Below are 20,169 nucleotides of genomic sequence, written 5' to 3'. Positions count from 1 at the left end.
GGTTTTTGTCAAGATGACTCATTTCTGTGAGGCACTACCCTTGTTATAAATCAGTTGTTACTTCCTTTGAGCGGCAAAGGAGGGATCTTCAGTTTGCAAAGTCATTCTGATGTGCATTTTTTTTCATTGTCTTGGTTGTAGTGGGCTCAGGCGAGGTAAGGCTAATTTCTCTGAAGATATTATATTTTTACAAGAATTTCTCTCTTTTGACCTGCTGTTGTTTAAGTTGCTATGTGCTAAGCCATGCATTAGTTATTCATTGCCTCTATTCATAGCTCTCAAATATCAACTCTCATTATCAGCCATTATTCACCCCCCCATGAACTAGGTCTGTTTATCTCCCCCCCCCCCCCCCCCCCCCACACACACACACACACACACACACACACACAACAATCTTTTGAGAATGCTGAAGGACTGTTCCTTGCAACAAAGCATAGGATTCTTGTTTTGCGCTGGTACAGAGGTGATAAAATCTACGTTAAAACCATAATCAGAATGTCATTGTCTAAGGCAAGCGAGCCAACTCTGCTAAGTTGCAGGCATTTCAAGCCTACACCCACACCTCAAGCCTTCAAACAGCTGACATCAGTATCCAAGATGGTACATGTATGCAAATGCACAATACATGGTTAGGTCTGCCCATGCTCAGACAGTAAAATGGCATTGTGACAGACATTTCACACCTAGGTCGTAACTGATTATCTGTTCCATATTCTAACTTAGTATGTTATCTACAGAACAATAAATTGGCACCCTGTATAAATTTAGGCTACATCAGTGCTGTAAACTGTAACTTATGAATAGGTGCTGATTTACTGAGATAACTATGACCTTTTTCTCTCTGCCACCCTGGCCTTTGGTTAAATAACAAGCCCTTCTCATTCCTGTCCCCTAAAGAGATCTAGTTAAGGAATCAGTCCCATGGGATGCTCAGGCAACTGCTGTGTCAAAGGCAAGAGTAGCACAGCATCTCCTATCCCCTACTACTACCCCCTATTTTCTCTTTCTACCCATATTATTAGCACTCAACTTATCGCCAATGGCCTATTTTCTAATTAAGGTCAATGAGTTCAACCATCAGGACTAGCATTAGGTTCAACTCAGAGGTAGTGTTGACTCTGCAGATGTTGTCTCTGTCTGCTCCTAGCCTATATCCTTTTCCTCTCTTCCCTCCAGTCAATATCATACTGCCCTGTTGTGAAATCTGTTTCTCAGTGGTGTCAACATATCTACCTCTCCTATTATCTTTACTTGCCAGTGCCACTTAAGGCTTCCACATGCTTAATTTTGGCTGGCACCTAACTGAATGAGTGTGCTCGCATACTCCCTTAAGATATTTGCTTGAAAAACGAGAGAAAAGCGTCAATAGTACTGTTTTTCCATCTTGAGACGCCATAGCCAGTATACACTCCCTCAAAATAGTCAGAATGAATCTAAGATAGCTCAAGAAATCTGTCATTTTTGCTGTTTGCGCAAAAATGCCGTTTTTGCTTAGTTGCGCAACTTTACCTCTTAGATGTTTGGTGCAGTAATTTGAAAGTGAAAAAATGTGCATGAAAACTATCATTGAATCACCCTAGGGTTTGGCAATGGTAGGCTTTCATTGTAAATAAGAATTTGTTCTTAATTGACTTGCCTAGTTAAATAAAGGTTGAATAATTTTTTTATTGAAGAATCCCTACTGTTAACCAATGACCTTTGGCTAATGAATTTCAGCTTGCTTCTGAAAAAATGTAGTGTCCACGATCAGCCGAAAAACCCCTTTGCCGAAGACCAAAATGTTTGTGGTAATATACACACAAACTGTTCCGAACTGTTTTGGATGGGAAGCATGCAGACGCCTTTAGAGGTTAGGTGAGGCAGTCACCTCAGACCTACAGTAGAAAGTCTGTCGAGGTGAAAGTCAATTACTTGTGTGTTTTTAGTTGGAATACATAGTCTCTATTGAGCTCTCTACTTGCTTTCAACACACGGCCACCGAAACACTCTATAAAAAATTTAATAAAAAACATTTGTTGCATTCACACTTTCAATTCTCTTCAAGTTAAGTAGCCTACTTCTCCTCCCCTAGTTGGGCATACGTGCATGCAAGATCAAGTAGGCCTCGTATGTCCGGTCTCAATGAAAGAGAGTAGGCTGCCTATGCATGGGGCAGTTCCTCCAAGGAAATGTACTTAATAAATATGATTTAGGCTGTAGTTTACTAGATTGCAGGGTTTCTGTTAGGAAAATGTGGTGACAGAAACTTGACAGTCAGCATTAAAATTGACCAAACATTTTAAGAAATTTACTGGACCAATTGGTTGTGTAACCTGATTAGGGCGTCCACCCACGGTTCTCAGAATGCAGAAATCACATTTTAGTTTATGGTAATTCATCTTAACAGAACATGCAACTCGGATGCAACGGCATGTCATTTTTACCAAATTCCACTGAACAATTTTAAAGATGGAATACATAGGTGGTGAGTCCATAAGGCTAGAGGAAGCTAAGCTTTCTCCAAAGTATACTGAACAAAAAATATGAACACAACAAGTGTTGGTTTCATGAGCTTAAATAAAAGATCCCAGAAATGTTCCACACACACACAGCGTTTTTCTCACAAATGTTGTGTACAAATTTGTTTACATTCCTGTTGGTGAACATTTCGCCTTTGCTAAGACAATCCCTCCACTTGACAGGTGTAGCATATTAAACAGCATGACCATTACACAGGTACACCTTGTGCTGAGGACAATCAAAGGCCATGCTAAAATATGCAGTTGTCACACAACACCATGCCACAGATGTCTCAAGTTTTGAGGAAGCATGCGATTTTGTATTCTTACTGCAGGAATGTCCACCAGAGATGTTGCCAGAAAATGTAATGTTAATTTCTTTACCATAAGCCGCCGCCAATGTCCTTTTTAGAGAATCTGGCACAATACATCCAACCGGCCTCAACCTCAGACCACGTGTAACCATGCCAGCCCAGGACCTCCACATCCGTCTTTTTCAACTGTGGGATCGTCTGAGACCAGCCACCCAGACAGCTGATGAAACTGGATTTGCGTAACTGATGAATTTATGCACAAACTGTGAGAAACCATCACAGATAGAACTTGTGAAATCCTGAGGCCCATTCTTGTGCCACTTATCCACCGCCATCACCTCATGTTTCAGCATGATATTGCACGGCCCCACGTCACAAGGATCCGTACACAGTTCCTGGAAGCTGAAAATGATCCAGTTCTGCTATAGCCTGCACACTCACCAGATATGTCACCCTTTAAGCATGTTCGGGAGTTCCCGCCAATATCCAGCAACTTCGCACAGCCATAGAGGCATGTGACAACATTACAACGGCCACAATAAACCCTATGTGAAGGAGATGTGTTGCGCTGCATGAGGCAAATGGTGGTCACACCAGATACTGACTGATACAGATACTGACTATTCCCAGTCATCCAAAATCCATAGATTAGGGCCTAATTTATTGATTTCAATTGACTGATTTCCTTATCTGTAACTCAGTAAAATCTTAAATTTCTGCATGTTGCGTTTTATATATTTTTTCTGTGTAAATGTAATTAAATTGGCAAAATTATATAGCCTAATTAGCTTACTCCGGTCTATACAGAAATAAATAAAATCATTCAAAATAGGCTAATACACCAGAAAGCATGATTTGGCCATAGAGGATAATTTAGCTTCTTTAAAAGGTAAAAAAGCTGTGAATTGTTTAAAATCTCACAACCTACAGTCGGAAAGGCACGCAATTTGAGCTGCGCGCACGGCAAATACCAAATAGATGATTGTTGAGTTGCGACTGTCAGTGAAAAGCGGAGAAACCTAGCCAGGCATATCGCAATATTTTAAATTAAATCGAAGATAAACTGTTGAAAACAAATGGTAATTTAACCTACAGTGGCAAGAAAGTATGTGAACCCATTGAATTACCTGGATTTCTACTTAAATTGGTCATCAAATTTGATCTGATCTCCATCTAAGTCAACAACAAACACACATAGTGTCTCCAAAAGCTAATTGGAGTCAGGAGTCGGCTAACCTTGAGTCCAATCAATGAGACCAGATTGGAGATGTTGGTTAGAGCTGCCTTGCCCTATAAAACACTCACAAAATTTGAGTTTGCTTTACACAAGAAGCATTGCCCGATGTGAACCATGCCTCGAACAAAAGATCTCAGAAGACCTAAAATTAAGAATTGTTGACTTGAATAAAGCTGGAAAGGGTTACAAAAGTACCTCTAAAAGCATTGACAAATTGTCTATAAAAGGAGAAAGTTCAGAACTGTTGCTACTCTCCCTGGGAGTGGACGTCCTGCAAAGATGACTGCAAGAGCACAGCACAGCACAGAATGCTCAATGAGGTTAAGAAGAATCCTAGAGTGTCAGTTAAATACTTACAGAAATCTCTGGAACATGCTAACATCACTGACGAGTCTACGATACGTAAAACACTAAACAAGCATGGTGTTCATTGGAGGACACCACGGAAGAAGACACTGCTGTCAAAAAAAACAATGCTGCATGTCGGAAGTTTGCAAAAGTGCACCTGGATTTTCCACAACGCTACTGGCAAAATATTCTGTGGACAGATGAAACTACAGTTTAGTTGTTTGGAAGGAACACCATACTGAAGAGAAAAAAAGGCACACCAACATAAAAGCCTCATCCCAACTTTAAAGTATGGTGGAGGGAGTATCATGGTTTGGGGCTGCCTCAGTGCCTGGACAGCTTGCTATCATTGACGGAAAAATGAATTCCCAAGTTTATCTATACTTTACAGCAGACATCCCAATGATATTGCTGAACTGAAACAGTTTTGTAAAGAGGAATGGTCCAAAATTCCTCCTGACCATTGTGCAGGTCTGATCCGCAACTACGGAAAACGTTTGGTTGAGGTTATTGCGGCCAGAGGGTCAACCAGTTATTAAATCCAAGGGTTCACATACCTTCCCCACCTTGCACTGTAAATGTTTAAACAGTGTGTTCTATAAAGACATGAAAACATATAATTGTTTGTTAGTTTAAGGAAACTGTGTTTGGATCTTCATGTAGGTCACAACAATAGACAATCAAATTTTATGACCAATTTATTCAGAAATCCAGGTATTTCCAAAGGGTTCACATACTTTTTCTTGCCACTGTATTCGGTAGGTTATTTTTTCACATTTTAATATTGCCTATAGGGCACAAAATGGCAGTGATTGCTGCCAAGTGAGCTGCTTCACATGTCTAAATTAACATTGTGGACTGTGGTTGGGTTCAGGACCAGTTCTTGCGGTAGCGGGTGGGAGTCAGACAGTAAGCTGGGGGGTGCAGGCGGGAGGTTGAGTAAATCAGTCCTTCGCAGACCTCTCTTTCAGAGTAATGTAAGGGAACTCAAGTCCCAATGGAGTCATGCAAGCTTCTCCAATAACCATAACCTTTCAAACTCCCAGGATTTATGCAGATTAAGTGGAAAGATTTAGGAAATTGCTTTCCCCCCCTCCAATTGCGGATATGTCATTAGCATTGGTGGTGATTTAATTGTTGAAAAAGCAAAGCATAAGTGAGAGGACTGCTGCTAGGCTTGGCAGATGAAATGCAGAACCGGACAGGAACAATGCACCACCTCATTGACTGATTGTTCTGTCTGGGCTCCTCTCCCTCCCCTAACAATGGCTGACATTGTGGATGAAAAGATTGTCACGCATGATATGTGGGATTAAGATAGACTGGCCCATTCTGTCCATGAAAGCCAAGTACAGGGGGATTTGGGAACATTTTGTCCTTGCTTCTTACCCGTTGTGCCCATCTTCCTATTATTTCAAGTCTGTCTGTGACCCTCGCCTAATTCAAAGCAATCTGATTAAGAAGACCATGCTTATTGGAGATTGTACTGGAAATGGTATGTTGTAAAAATACCACATTGAGTGGCTGGTGACAAAGGGTGCATCCCAAAGCGCACCTTATATAGTGCACAACCCTATAGTCCCTGATCAAAAGAAGTGCACTACATAGGGAATAGTGTGGTATTTTGTGATGCAGGGAATAGTGTGGTATTTTGTGATGCAGACACTCAACAAGGCAGTGAAATTAAGTGGTTGGTAAGACAGTAGAAGTAGGGCTTCTCATGAGCACAAAAGTGCCCTTTGTCAAGAGGGATGCAAAGTAATTGAGGAGCTGCACTAGTTTCATGTACAGAACAAGAGGGTTTCTTTGAGTTTTCCACCAAAAAGAGGCCAGGGGCAAGCGATTCATCGTCATCTTGTAGAAATTACTTTCATATTGAATGTAGGTCATTTGTTGCGGAACATGGTGGGTGGCAAGGACTGACTCCATGATAGGAAATTCCATTTTCATAGTGAGATGAATTTGAAACAATCCTCTGATTTAGGTGGGCGTGTGCACAGGAATTGTGCAGCCTGGGTCAGAACACGGAAAATATAGTAGCATGACGTCTAATCGCATCCCTTTGGAAGGTGAGAATGACCGTCACACCATGAAGCAGTGTGACTCGAGCTGGGAGTGGGGACTTCATTTGTGTTTCTTAAAGGCCCAGTGCAGTCATCAACCTGAATATATCATTTTTTCTTCTTCTGTGTTTTATATATATTTCCACACTATGCAGTTGGAATAATACTGTACAATTTTGAATGCTGATAATTCCTTTTTACTCTTAGAGCTTTTTTGAAAAGACAGCCTGAAATTTCAGCCTATTTTGTTTGGATGGAGTCTTGGCCTTCCTGGTGACATCACCGGGTGGTAAATTAGTGCTCTCAATAAGACTAAGAGTTTCAAACCTTTGCTAATAGGCTATTTTTGTTTCTTTTTGACAGCTTTGTTTTAAATTAATCACAGTAAGGTACTTAATTGTTACCCAGAAATTATGATGTTAAGAACTTCTTATGGCTAACATTCCGCTGAAAGGGCAGTATGCGAAATTTAAAAATATTTTGAAATATGTAACTTTCACACATTAACAAGTCCAATACACCAAATTAAAGAAACTTCTTGTTAATCTACCAATCGTGTCTGATTTCAAAAAGGCTTTACAGCGAAAGCACAACATATGATTTTGTTAGGTCAGAGACAAGTCACAAACACACACAGCCATTTTTACAGCCAAAGATAGGAGTCACAAAATGCAGAAATATAGATCAAATGAATCACTAACCTTTGATCTTCATCAGATGACACTCATAGGACATCATGTTACACAATAAATGTATGTTTTGTTCGATAATGTGCATATTTGTATCCAAAAAGCTGTTTACATTGGCACGTTACGTGCAGTAATATTTTGCTTCCAAAACATCCGGTGATTTTGCAGATAGGCACATCAAATCCCAGAAATACTCAATAAACATTGATAAAATATATACTTCTCCTTAATGCAGCTGCTGTATCAGATTTCAAAAAAACTTTACGGAAAAAGCATAATCTGAGTACGGCGCTCAGAGCCCAATCCAGCCAAAGAAATATCTGCTGTGTTGGAGTCAACTGAAGTCAGAAATAGCATTATAAATATTCACTTACCTTTGATCTTCATCAGAATGCACTCCATGGAATCCCAGTTCAACAATAAATGTTTGATTTGTTCCATATAGTCCATTTATGTCCAAATAGCCACTTGTTGTTAGCGCATTCAGCCCAGTAATCCATCTTCATGAGGCGCGAGCACAAGGTCCAGACAGTCAAAGTTCCTTTACAGTTCGTAGAAACATGTCAAACGATGTATGGAATCAATCTTTAGGATGTTTTTAACATAAAACTTCAAAAATGTTACAACCGGAGAATTCCATTGTCTGTAGAAAAGCAATGGAATGAGAGCTACCTCTCTCGTGATCGCACGTCAAAAGTCTGACAGTCTGCCAGACCACTGACTCAAATAGCTCCCATTCCCCCCCTCCTTTATAGTAGAAGCCTGAAACAAGTTTCTAAAGACAGTTGACATCTAGTGGAAGCCTTGGGAAGTGTAATTTGACCCCATAGACACTGTATTCGGTAGGCCAAGCTTTGAAAAACTACAAACCTCAGATTTCCCACTTCCTGGTTGGATTTTTCTCAGGTTTTCGCCTGCCATATGAGTTCTGTTATACTCACAGACATCATTCAAACAGTTTTAGAAACTTCAGTGTTTTCTATCCAATACTACTAATAATATGCATATATTAGCATCTGGGACTGAGTAGGAGGCAGTTTACTCTGGGCACGCTTTTCATCCATAAGTGAAAATGCTGCCCCCTATTCCAAACAGGATAAAAAACGTCTGCATTGAACTGTTTTTAGTGTGAAGCTAGCCTAATTTATGCCTCATAGATCGGTCTTATAAAGACATTACTGCACAGTGCACCTAACAACGCTCCATTCTTAAGTACAGCCTAGTCTGTTAATATTTTAACACCCCACTCTCTCCCTTGAGAAGGCAACTCCCTTACTTAGCCAACAGGCATTGGCAGTTTTCGCAACTTTGTTTTTCTTCATGATTCCTGAGCTGGTGGACTCATTTGGGAGGCCATGACAGGCCAGTAAGCACAGCTTCAAGTTCCACCATCTAGCTTACACTAGCCTAATTTGGAAGAATCCTTGCACCACTGGGCTCTAACATAGCTGTCATGTCTCTCACACCCCATGCATGTGGATAGCTTCTGGATGAAATGTCTGTATTAAGGTATTCTCTAGCATGCCAACACTGTAAGCTTTCTGTGGGATCATTTGAATATCTTAATGTATTGTATAGGGCTGGGAATTGCCAGGGACCTCACAATATATTATCACAATATTTAGGGGCCGATACGATATGTATTGCAGTTTTATACTGCTTTTCGAAGTTCCAAACACATTGCTCAACATAATTTTGTATCTACAGTCTTTGCCAAAAGTTTTGAGAATGACACAATACAAATTTTTCACAAAGTCGGCTGCCTCAGTTTGTATGATGGCAATTTGCGTATACGCAAGAATGTTATTAAGCGATCAGATGAATTGCAATTAATTGCAAAGTCCCTCTTTTCCATGCTAATGAACTGAATCCCCAGAAAACAAGAATGGTACCAACACATTCTCCGAGAGCAACTTCTCCCAACCATCCAGGAACAGTTTGGTGATGAACAATACCTTTTCCAGCATGATGGAGCACCTTGCCATAAGGCAAAAGTGATAACTAAGTGGCTTGTGGAACAAAACATCGATTTTTGGGTCCATGGCCAGGAAACTCCCCAGACCTTAATCCCATTGAGAACTTGTGGTCAATTCTCAAGAGGCGGGTGGACAAACAAAAAGCCACAAATTCTGACAAACTCCAAGCATTGAATATGCAAGAATGGGCTGCCATCAGTCAGGATGTGGCCCAGTGACAGCATGCCAGGGCGGATTGCAGAGGTCTTGAAAAAGAAGGGTCAACACTGCAAATATTGGCTCTTTGAATCAACTTCATGTAATTGTCAATAAAAGCCTTTGACACTTATGAAATGATTTAATTCTACTTATTATACTTCAGTATTCCATAGTAACATCTGACAAAAATATCTAAAGACAGTGGAGCAGCAAACTTTTTGGACATATTTGTGTCATTCTCAACTTTTGGACATGCAGTCGTGTCCAAAAGTTGAGAATGACACACATATTTCCAAAATGTATGTGGACACCCCTTCAAATTACTGGATTCGGCTATTTCAGCCACATTCGTTGCTGACAGGCGTATATAATGGAACACACTGCCACGCAATCTCCATAGATAAACATTGGCAGTAGAATGGACTTACTGAAGAGCTCAGTGACCTTCAATGTGGCACCGTCATAGGACCTTTCCAACAAGTCATTTCATCCAATGTCTGCCCTGCTAGAGCTGCCCCGGTCAACTGTAAGCACTGTTATTGTGATGTGGAAACGTCTAGGAGCAACAATGGCTCAGCCGCAAAGTGGCAGACCACACAAGCTATCAGATCGGGACCGCCGAGTGCTGAAGCGCATGGCGCGTTAAAATCGTTAGTCATCTTTTGTAATACTCACTTCTGAGTTCCAAACTGCCTGTGGCTTCATGAAATGGGTTTCCATGGCCGAGCAGCCGCACACAAGTCTAAGATCACCATGCACAAAGCCAAGCGGCGACTGGAGTGGTGTAAAGCTTGCCCCCCCCCCCCCCCCCCCCCATTGGACTCTGGAGTAGTGGAAACGTGTTCTCTGGAGTGATGAATCACATTTCACCATATGGCAGTCCGACTGACTAATCTGGGTTTGGTGGATGCTAGGAGAACGATACCTGCCTGACTGCATAGTGCCAACTGTAAAGTTTGGTAGAAGATGAATAATGGTCTCGGCTGTTTTTCATGGTTGGAGCTAGGCCACTTAGTTCCAGTGAAGGGAAATCTTAACTGTACAGCATACAATGATGTTCTAGATGATTCTGTGCTTCCGACTTTGTGGCAACAGTTTGGGGAAGGCCCTTTCCTGTTTCAGCATGACAATGCCCCCGTGCACAAAGCAAGGTCCATACAGAAATAGTTTTTTGATTGGTGTGGAAGAACTTGACTGGCCTGCACAGAACCCTGACCTCAGTCCCATCGAACACCTTTGGGATGAATTGGAATGCCGACTGTGAGCCAGGCCAAATCACCCAACATCAGTGCCTGACCTTACTAATACTCTTGTGGCTGAATGGAAGCAAGTCCCCTGCAGCAATGTTCCAACATCTAGTGGAAAGCCTTCCCAGAAGAGTGGAGGCTGTTGTAGCATCAAAAGGGGAACCAACTCCATATTAATGCCATGATTTTGGAATGAGATGTTTGAGCAGGTGTCCACATACTTTTGGTTATGTAGTGTATGTCTTCTGCATAGGGACAAGAAAGCCACGACAAAACAAGTTTTGATCCGTCGTGGAAATAAGTGCTGAAAAACAAATTGGCTCTCTAACTTAAAAAGATAGGCAATAAGGCTTTGAATTACTTGAGTTTTGATACAGCCAACTAGTGCAAAAATAATATTGCGATATTGTCAAATAATATCCAGAGGGTAACTGTATAGATCCCTGCCCCATCACTACTATTGTATATCTGATGGAAATATTGGTGTTTTTCCAAATGATGAACTACATTTCATTTGAACTAGGCTACGTGCAGTAATAATAAGCATGTATTTTTTACATTTACCCCTTTTTCTCCCCAATTTTCATGGTATCCAATTGGTAGTTAGTCTTGTCTCATCGCTGGAACTCCTGTTACATCCTCCGAAACACGACCCAACTAAGCCGCACTGCTTCTTGACACAATTTTCTTCTTAACCCGGATGCCGGCCACACAACATGTCGGAGGAAGCACTGCACACCTGGCAACTGTGTCAATGTGCATGCGCCCGGCCCACCACTGGAGTCGCTAGAGCGCAATGGGAGAAGGACACCCCTTGCCGGCCAAACCCTCCCTTACCCCGGACGACGCTGGGCCAATTGTGCGCCGCCCCATGGGTCTCCCGGTCGCGGCCGGTTGCGATAGAGCCTGGACTCGAACCAGAATCTCTAGTGGCACAGCTAGCAACTGCAATGCAGTGCCTTAGACCACTGCGCCACTCGTTAGTTCCTATAATAAGCATGTTTTGATGTTTTTAATGTGGATCAGCTCTTGGCAATTAAGTGGTCATTGTGGCCTTGTGGTTTCAGAACCTAAGCAACTTCTTTCCAACACTTTTGTTCCTTTCTCCCCTGCAGCTTAGCTACTGAAGTCCTGATCAGGATTCGCGGTCTGTCAATGAGGAACTACAGGCTCATCTTTTGCCATAGCCTGAAGCAGCCATAGATGACCATTTGATTCACTGCTAGTGAGTGGTGCTGAAGATAAGGTGAACTACTGGGTGTTTTAAGTGCTAAACGGTGAGTACAGCAACATAAACAACACACAGGTCAAATTGCAGCCTAAAAATCTAATCCATTTCCATTTCTGTACATTTAACATTGATGTAATATGCTGGTCCTGAACATGTTTACTATAACAAATGGCAAGCCATTTGGAGTGTGAATCATTCCAACACAACCGACAACACACTCCTGTGATTTTTAAATCTGCAGTCAGTAATTGGTGTCTGGATGGATTGGTATTTGTTTTCACAGCCTAATATGCCCCTGGCTGACCTGTAGCAGAGCTGATCTTTAGAGAGGTCCGCTAGCCTGGTCAGTGTGTGTTTGTCTAATAGGGCACAGATCATTGAAGTCTGTCACTGAAATGGAGCGTAGCTAGTGCTCCAAGCCCAGGTACCTGCTCCTATTAGCAGGGTAAACATGCCTGTTCTGATGGCTGTCAGACACACTTGCAGTTGACTCTCACTATACTTACATAACCCTCTTGCTCCGAGCTAGCTGGGCCTGATAGCTGCACAGGCAGGGAGGGTCAGACAGGGCCCGATTAGATTTAGTCAGATTTCATCTGTATAATGCTGGGACCTGCCCCACCGTCTGCCTTGTGTGTGTGTGTGTGTGTGTTTGTTTTGTATATGTATATCGGATGAAGAGCACAGCCTGTGACAGTGTATCTGTCTCTCCTCTGTGTGGTTTGGCTCTGGCGGGTGTCCAGACCTTCGAAAACAGCTCGGCTGTGGAAGCGATGAGGAAGAGCCTCTCACCTTCCCCCAGCGACTCCCTGACACCAGCCAGGGTTTTTGGGGTTCCCCTAGATGTGGTGCAGCAGAGCGGCCAGCCAGGCCAGGAGGTCCCCCTACTGGTCAGGCACATCGTAGAGTACATCGAGGAGCATGGTGAGTGGCACACACGCACTGCATTTCTAACTGCAGAGGTATTCCTTAGATAACAAACGGAAGGCCACTACCTTGTCTAATAACTTATTTAGAGTTGTGCCTATCTACTGAGTGCGACACAGGAGAGCTGCATGAATGGGACCTAAAAAATACACACGCGCACTCTCTCTCTGGCAAATGATTCATCTCTTTGAGCATCACATTTACCTTAGTATCTTTTTACGTGCTCAGTAAATCCCATTACTCTTCCACTGTGTCTTGCTTTATATAGTTGTGGCTTGTTTTGACAGCTCCTCCAGGTACTTTAGAGAGAGATTACCTTTTACCTGTCATAATTTCAGTTTCCTGTATGAAACCCCACTGGAGATGCTTCTACTTGTTCTACATCAAAGCAGAGATTATTTATAGATATAGATGTATAGAGAGAGATTAAATGATTGTGTGCATTTTTATCATTTGTAAAAATCTGTTCATGTTCTATGTAGCCTAGCCCACGGGGGTGCAAACCACGGCCCATGGACGTAAAAAATTATGTATAACGTTTTTGTACTCCAGGCCACAATGGAATATCTGAAACTAGATAGGAAGTATGTAGTAACGGACCTATATTTTTAATTAACTGCTCATTTTCTGGGTTGCAACTTGATTTTGACTGACAAATGAGTCTGTGTGAATTTAGAATTCCCAACGTGGCCATTGAGACAGTTTTCCCACCCAGTCTAAGCCACTGCATCTCAGTGCTAGAGGCGTCACTACAGACCATGGTTCGATTCCAGGCTGTATCACAACCGGACGTGATTGGGAGTCCCATAGGGCAGCGCACAACTGGCCCGGCGTCGTTAGGGTTTGGCCGGGGTAGGCCGTCATTGTAAGAATTAGTTCTTGCCTAGTTTAAATAAAATTAAAAAGTCGAACAAGTGAGCGTGGCTTAAGACGAGCAGAAAAGAACAGTTGCAGTCAACCAAGACTACTTGTTGAATCACGATAAACCAAATATGTTGTTTGGAGAGATCCTCTCTTTGATACGCTGAACTCTAAACGCACTGCGATCAAAAAGATGTGCTTCCTCCATTGCGTAACATTTTAGACTCCTTTCTACTGAAAGTTTTGGTGCAGGGGGAAAAAGAGCTAGTCAATCCTACACTGGCATAAGCTGCAACTCCAGAGGCATAAACATCTATTTAGTTCTTATTTCAATGACAGGGATTTTCACTTCCTCCTTCGTTTCAACTTGATTCATTTCCAGGTATATCTCCAGTCAACTGAATGTGACATCAAGCAGACATTGAATGGTTATGTAATACACTACACCCCCCCCCCAAACACACCACCTTTCATTCCCCTGCTGCCGTATTAATGATAATTGTGCAGTCCAGAAGTTAATCAGGCATTGAAAATACTTTGATCTGTCTGTTTGCACTCAGAACGGGATGCCATAATTGTGACTTAATGAGACCTCTGTAAGCTGCAGCAGGGGCCCAGGCCAGCGAGCTGCTGCTGTAGCCCCAGTGGGGTTAGGGTGGGCATGGAGGGAAGGGGGGGTGGGGGTCCATGGCACATACCAGGGTGTTCTGCCTTACAGCTACCGCCCACCCACTGTTTTCCTTAATCAGGCAGCTCACTTTGAACAAATCCTAGTTGCAGATCTGAAACCAGAGTTGCGGAATGACATGATGGTGTACTCTTCTTCCTGGTTGGGAGACTTCCTTGTGTATATGTGTATAGTATCACCCCCCTCCCACTTGCACGACCAACCAACGCACATTGAATGGGATAGATGTGGTAAAGAAGTCAATGGAATGCAGACCAGATTGGCGCACATTCAACAAATCTGATCTAACACAGTGGATATTCCTCATCTGTCATGATTTATGTATTGTAACAGGCCCACAATATGTTTACTTGTATATCCTATTTGGATATTTGGCTGTTTTAACTGCACAACATTTAGAAGTTGTCCCTTTTCAGGTTTAGAAGTGACCGCTAAATGCAAACTCACATTCGTATAAGCTGGTTAGTATAGCTAGCATACAGAAATGGGTGGTGGTAGTCAGTTGTTAGCATGTGTTGGGGTTGACATCCATGCAAGCATTATGTTCTGATTTGACCTCAACCTAGTGTGAAATAAACAATAGCCTAAATGTAGGCTAATTTTGCTGAGGGGCAATAAGACTTTTCCCCCATGACCCTCCCCCCCACGCGTTTCCATGGCAATTCCATTTTTGGTTGCGTTTACCAAATCTATTGTGGGTAAAATAACATTCCTTCCTCCCTTACATGTAATATGCCCTGTGATTGAGCTGTTAGTACAACTGCACAAATTATAGTACAACTGAACAAATTTGAGAAATTAGGCCTTCAACTTGATCAGTTTAATGTACTAAAATCAGTGTGGAATCTGTTTGAGAAATTAATGTAGCCATTCTACTCAAAGTGAAAGCTGTACTCACAGTCCTCATGGATATGCTCACAGAGAGGAGTCATTCATATATAACTGTTTAGCAGACAGCAAGTGATTGACTGCTGTCCTCTTTGTCTCTGTTGCTCTCAGGGCGTCTGGATTTGGAGGGGCTGTTCCTAGTCAATGGTAACGCGGAGCGGGTGGAGTGGCTGCGGCAGCGCTATGACTCTGGGGAGGAGGTGGACCTGGAGAAGGAGGCTGACCTGGCCTCTGCCGTCAGCCTGCTGCGTCTCTTCCTGCAGGAGCTCCCAGAGCCCATCATCCCTGCAGGCATGCAGTCCCACATCCTGCAGCTCTACCAAGGTAAGCTCATCTTAGTCATCCTCATTTTCATCATTATTATTCTCCTCCTCTTCATCCTCCTCCTCGGTTTCTGTTTTGTCTGACCTGTACCCCCTATACAGGCGCTACACATAATTCCTTCTCATCTTTTTCCATTTTCTCTCTCTCTCATCTGACTCTCTTACTACTTTCTTTCCCTTGGCACCATCTATCTCCAATCCCCTGTTGTGTGTTGTCCAGACTACAGCAGCGAGGAAGAGCTCGCCCGCAACATGAAGTACTTCCTCCAGCAGCTGCCTCAGGTTAACTACAGCCTGCTGCGCTTCCTGTGCCGCTTCCTGTCCAGCGTAGCCTCGCTCCAGGAGGAAAGCTGGAGCGTCGGCGCCCTCGCCGCGGTATTCGGACCAGACATCTTCCAGTAAGGCCAACAACACTGCACCTCGCCTATCCATACACCCATACCTCCACAGGCCTTTAGTACTTGGCGTTCACTTTTGTTTTACGTGTACATACCTGCATAATGGCAATCTCACGTTGCTGGAATTCTCACAGGAGATGGTGCTGTATAAGTGCTTATAGAACAGAAATTATATTTGGTAACATGTTAATTTATATCATGAAATGTATAACACCCTGGTGATCAAGCTTAGACATGTATGCAGCCACGTGAGGGGTTGCTTTGCGTAATAATAGTAAGAGAATCTTCTAGATGAGTGTCTGTGGCCAATGCTCTGAAAACAGCCGTGTTATGTTGACTTAAGGGAGAGAACAGCTGTTCTGTCAATGCCAGAGTCTAATTATTGAATATGAATTTTTTATCTTTGTGTACTTACTAGCACCAGTTCTTAGTCATCTGATATGTAGTCAGATTACTCAGACTAAAGTTAAACTTAAATATGCAATGAGTGACTTTATTGTAAGGTGGGATGGTAGTGATAAAGCTGATCTAAGGTCGTTTCTTGTCTGTATATTGTAGTTCCGACACGGATGTGTGTTTATGATAACAGCTGATCTGAGGTCATATCTTCTAACCTTAGTTTAGACACGGACGTGGAGGATCTGAAGGAGCAGGAGTCAGTTAGCCGCATTCTGGCGGAGCTGCTGGAGAATCAGGAGGAGTTCTTTGACTCGGAGGATGATGACGTTTCCACCACCGACTACAGCTCCATCAATGAACAGGTAAGGACACTCCTATTCTCCCCTCTAGAGATGTTCTATTCTGGGCCATTGTCTTGCGTCAGCATGTTGATTCTGCCTGCGCTTATCTATCTCGTATTTCGCAAACAGTATTGGGATAGATCAGAAGTAGTTTGGCCACAACGTGTTGTCATAACATTTAAAAAATATTACCTAGGTTACATCATCTGCCGAACCCAATTTCTGCCTCTAAACAGTCTGAATTAATCTAAGCTAAAACAATAACTGTCAATGTTTTTTTTTTGTTTTTTTTGTGAAGAAATCTTAGTCGCGCCATTTTATATCTAGCAAAGGAGTTTTGTACTTCAACAAGCAGTATTTCTCAAGATTTTCAATGTGCTTGAAAGCTAGTATAAACTTGCTAGCTCAGCCAGTCACATTTCATATAAAACAAATGGGATGCTGCTAACCAACCAGCTACATTGTGCTGCACACACAATGCTTTGTGCTTCCACCAAAGGCTATCTAGCTAGGTACTGTATTAGCCTCCCAAATCAGTTGCTGCTGCACTCTGCTGACCCAACATTACGATGTAGCCGAGAAACAGGCTGCTGATCTACGAAACTGATTTTTGCTAACATTCAATCCCTCTTTTGGGGCAGCATTTCTACAGTAGGGTTGAATTGCGGGAAACCGATGATTGAGATTTCCACTCCCTTTTCCCGGGATAAATAACTGCTTGAAACCAGTAAATAATAATACATTATATGAACAGCATGGCGTAAAATGGAACTGTTAAATTATATGCAATGTCTAAATCTGGCTTCTCTACTGCCTCTGCATGATGAATCAACGCTCAGGGTGGGGACAGACCACCCATCTCAGTATGGCGCGCAGTTCACAGTGCATGTAGACCTACTGTATCTCGTGGTAACTTTCTTTTCTTGTGACCTGGAGGCATGAATTTGCTGCAGCCTTGTCTATGCTACAGTACTATAAAGACAGAATTTGCATCTAATTTACCCATCTCCATCTGGCTTTCGGGGATCACCTTATTTTTTTAATTGTAAGGATTATTTTATTACATTTCAGCTGCAGGTTAAAAAAAACAACCTTTTCACTCCAATATCAATGCTTTAAATCAGTGATAATCCTGTTCTAGATTAATATATAGCCCCATATATAGATGTCCTAGCCTACCTCTTTCAGGTAATTCATTTCAATGCAGTGTTAGCCTTATATGTAGCTAATGATGGGTTATGCATAATAAGCTTCTAACTTATAGCCTCTGTGTCTTGTGCAATATGCGCGCACCTGTGCTCCGCTGGCCTCTCCCCTTAAAAAGCACTCCTTAGCTCTTGGAGTCCCATGCAGGAAAAGCTAGACTAGAATAGTTTGCTGGACATTATTTGTTTTAGCATTTCTCATACCAGTAGACTATTTGAAGAGGGACGCAAGCTCTTGTTTACTAAATGTTATATACAGCAGCCAATAGAACTTACAGGTAGTTTGAAAGAAGAGCGAACGCGCGATGGTGGTAGGCTATAGCAGTTATTTATTCAGACTTCAATCTTCGTGAAGAGAAGTGAAAGCCTTCTGAATCTAGTCCTGCATTATTCAAGGATGTCATTAGAATGATGAAAATAAAGGCAACAAAACTTATTTCATTTACCTGTTGAAAGCGAGGAAGGAATGAAGCAACAATCGTGAGAGAGGAGGTAGGCTAATAACATTAAGGGAAATATTCTGAAAGTTATACAGTACCAGTCAAATTTGGACACGCCTACTCATTTAAGGGTTTAATTTATTTTTACCGTTTTCTACATTGTAGAATTTAATAGTGAAGACATCAAATCTATGAAATAACACATGGAATCATGTAGTAACCAAAAGTGTTAAACAAATAAAATATACAGTTGAAGTCGGAAGTTGACATACACTTAGGTTGGAGTCATTACTCCAAAATTATAGTTTTGGCAAGTCTGTTAGAACATCTACTTTGCATGACACAAGTAATTTTTCCAACAATTGTTTACAGACCAGATTATTTCACTTATAATTCACTGTATCACAATTGGATTGGGTCATAAGTTTACATACACTAAGTTGAAACAGCTTGGAAAATTCCAGAAAATGATGTCCTGGCTTTAGAAGCTTCTGATAGGCTAATTGACATAATTTGAGTCAATTGGAGGTGTACCTGTGGATGTATTTCAAGGCCTACCTTCAAACTTGGCGCCTCTTTGCTTGACATCATGGGAAAATCAAAATAAATCAGCTTAGACCTTAAAATTATTGTGGACCTCCACAAGTCTGGTTCATCCTTGGGAGCAATTTCCAAACGCCTGAAGATGCCACGTTCATCTGTACAAACAATGGTACGCAAGTATAAACACCATGGGACCACGCAGCTGTCATACCACTCAGGAAGGAGACGCGTTCTGTCTCCTAGAGATGAACGCACTTTGGTGCGAAAGTGCAAATCAATCTGAAAACAACAGCAAAGGACCGTGTCAAGATGCTGGAGGAAATGAGTACAAAAGTATCTATATCCACAGTAAAACGAGTCCTGTATCGACATAACCTGAAAGGCAGCTCAGCAAGGAAGAAGCCACTGCTCTAAAACCGCCATAAAAAAGCCAGACTACGGTTTGCTACTGCACATGGGGACAAAGATCGTACATTTTTGGAGAAATGCCCTGTGGTCTGATGAAACAAAAATGGAACTGTTTGGCCGTAATGACATCGTTATGTTTGGAGGAAAAAGGGGGATGCTTGCAATCTGACGAACACCATCCCAACCGTGAAGCACGGGGGTAGCAGCATCATGTTGGGGGGGGGGGGGGGGTGCATTGCTGCAGGAGGGACTGGTGCACTTCACAAAATAGATGGCATCATGAGGTAGGAAAATTATGGATGTATTGAAACATCTCAAGACATCAGTCAGGAAGTTAAAGCTTGGTCACATGGGTCTTCCAAATGGACAATGACCCCAAGCATACTTCCAAAGTTGTGGCAAAATAGCTTAAGGACAACAAAGTCAAGGTATTGGAATGGCCATCACAAAGCCCTGACCTCAATCCCATAGAAGATTTGTGGGCAGAACTGAAAAAGCGTGTGCGAGCAAGGAGGCCTACAAACCTGACTCAGTTACACCAGCTCTGTCAGGAGGAATGGGCCAACATTCACCCAACTTATTGTGGGAAGCTTGTGGAAGGCTACCAAATACGTTTGACCCAAGTTAAACAATACAAAGGCAATGCTACCAAATACTAATTGAGTGCAAACTTCTGACCCACTGGAAATGTGATGAAATAAATAAAAGCTGAAATAAATAATGCACTCTACTATTATTCTGACATGTCACATTCTTAAAATAAAGTGGTGATCATAACTGACCTAAGACAGGGAATTTTTACTAGGATTAAATGTCAGAAATTGTGAAACACCTTAGCCAAATACATTTAAAATCAGTATGTAAACTTCCGACTTCAACTGTGTTTTAGATTCTTCAAAGTAGCCACCTTTTGTCTTGACAGCTTTGCACACTATTGGCATTCT

At 42.2% G+C, this 20,169-nt stretch overlaps 1 protein-coding gene across 4 annotated transcripts in view; it reads left to right on the top strand.

Annotated features, from left to right (window-relative positions):
• The window catches only part of LOC110488572 (protein FAM13B), an 80,547-nt gene that overhangs the window by 5,227 nt on the left and 55,151 nt on the right, over nucleotides 1–20,169 (top strand). For 3 of the 4 annotated variants that reach the window (XM_021560838.2, XM_021560839.2, XM_021560836.2), the window contains exons 2-6: nucleotides 11,689–11,850; nucleotides 12,548–12,728; nucleotides 15,280–15,492; nucleotides 15,712–15,889; nucleotides 16,509–16,650. In XM_021560838.2, the coding sequence (XP_021416513.2) occupies nucleotides 12,578–12,728; nucleotides 15,280–15,492; nucleotides 15,712–15,889; nucleotides 16,509–16,650 (684 nt within the window). In that variant the 5' untranslated portion in view covers nucleotides 11,689–11,850; nucleotides 12,548–12,577. Of the gene's footprint in view, nucleotides 1–11,688; nucleotides 11,851–12,484; nucleotides 12,729–15,279; nucleotides 15,493–15,711; nucleotides 15,890–16,508; nucleotides 16,651–20,169 lie in introns of all 4 variants that reach the window. The other variant, XM_036942703.1, reaches the window with a different exon arrangement.

This window comes from Oncorhynchus mykiss, chromosome 14, assembly GCF_013265735.2.
Source record: "Oncorhynchus mykiss isolate Arlee chromosome 14, USDA_OmykA_1.1, whole genome shotgun sequence".
NCBI lineage: Eukaryota > Metazoa > Chordata > Actinopteri > Salmoniformes > Salmonidae > Oncorhynchus > Oncorhynchus mykiss.
The sequence above is the reverse complement of the archived record's forward strand: the minus strand, read 5'-3'. Positions and strand labels throughout refer to the sequence as shown.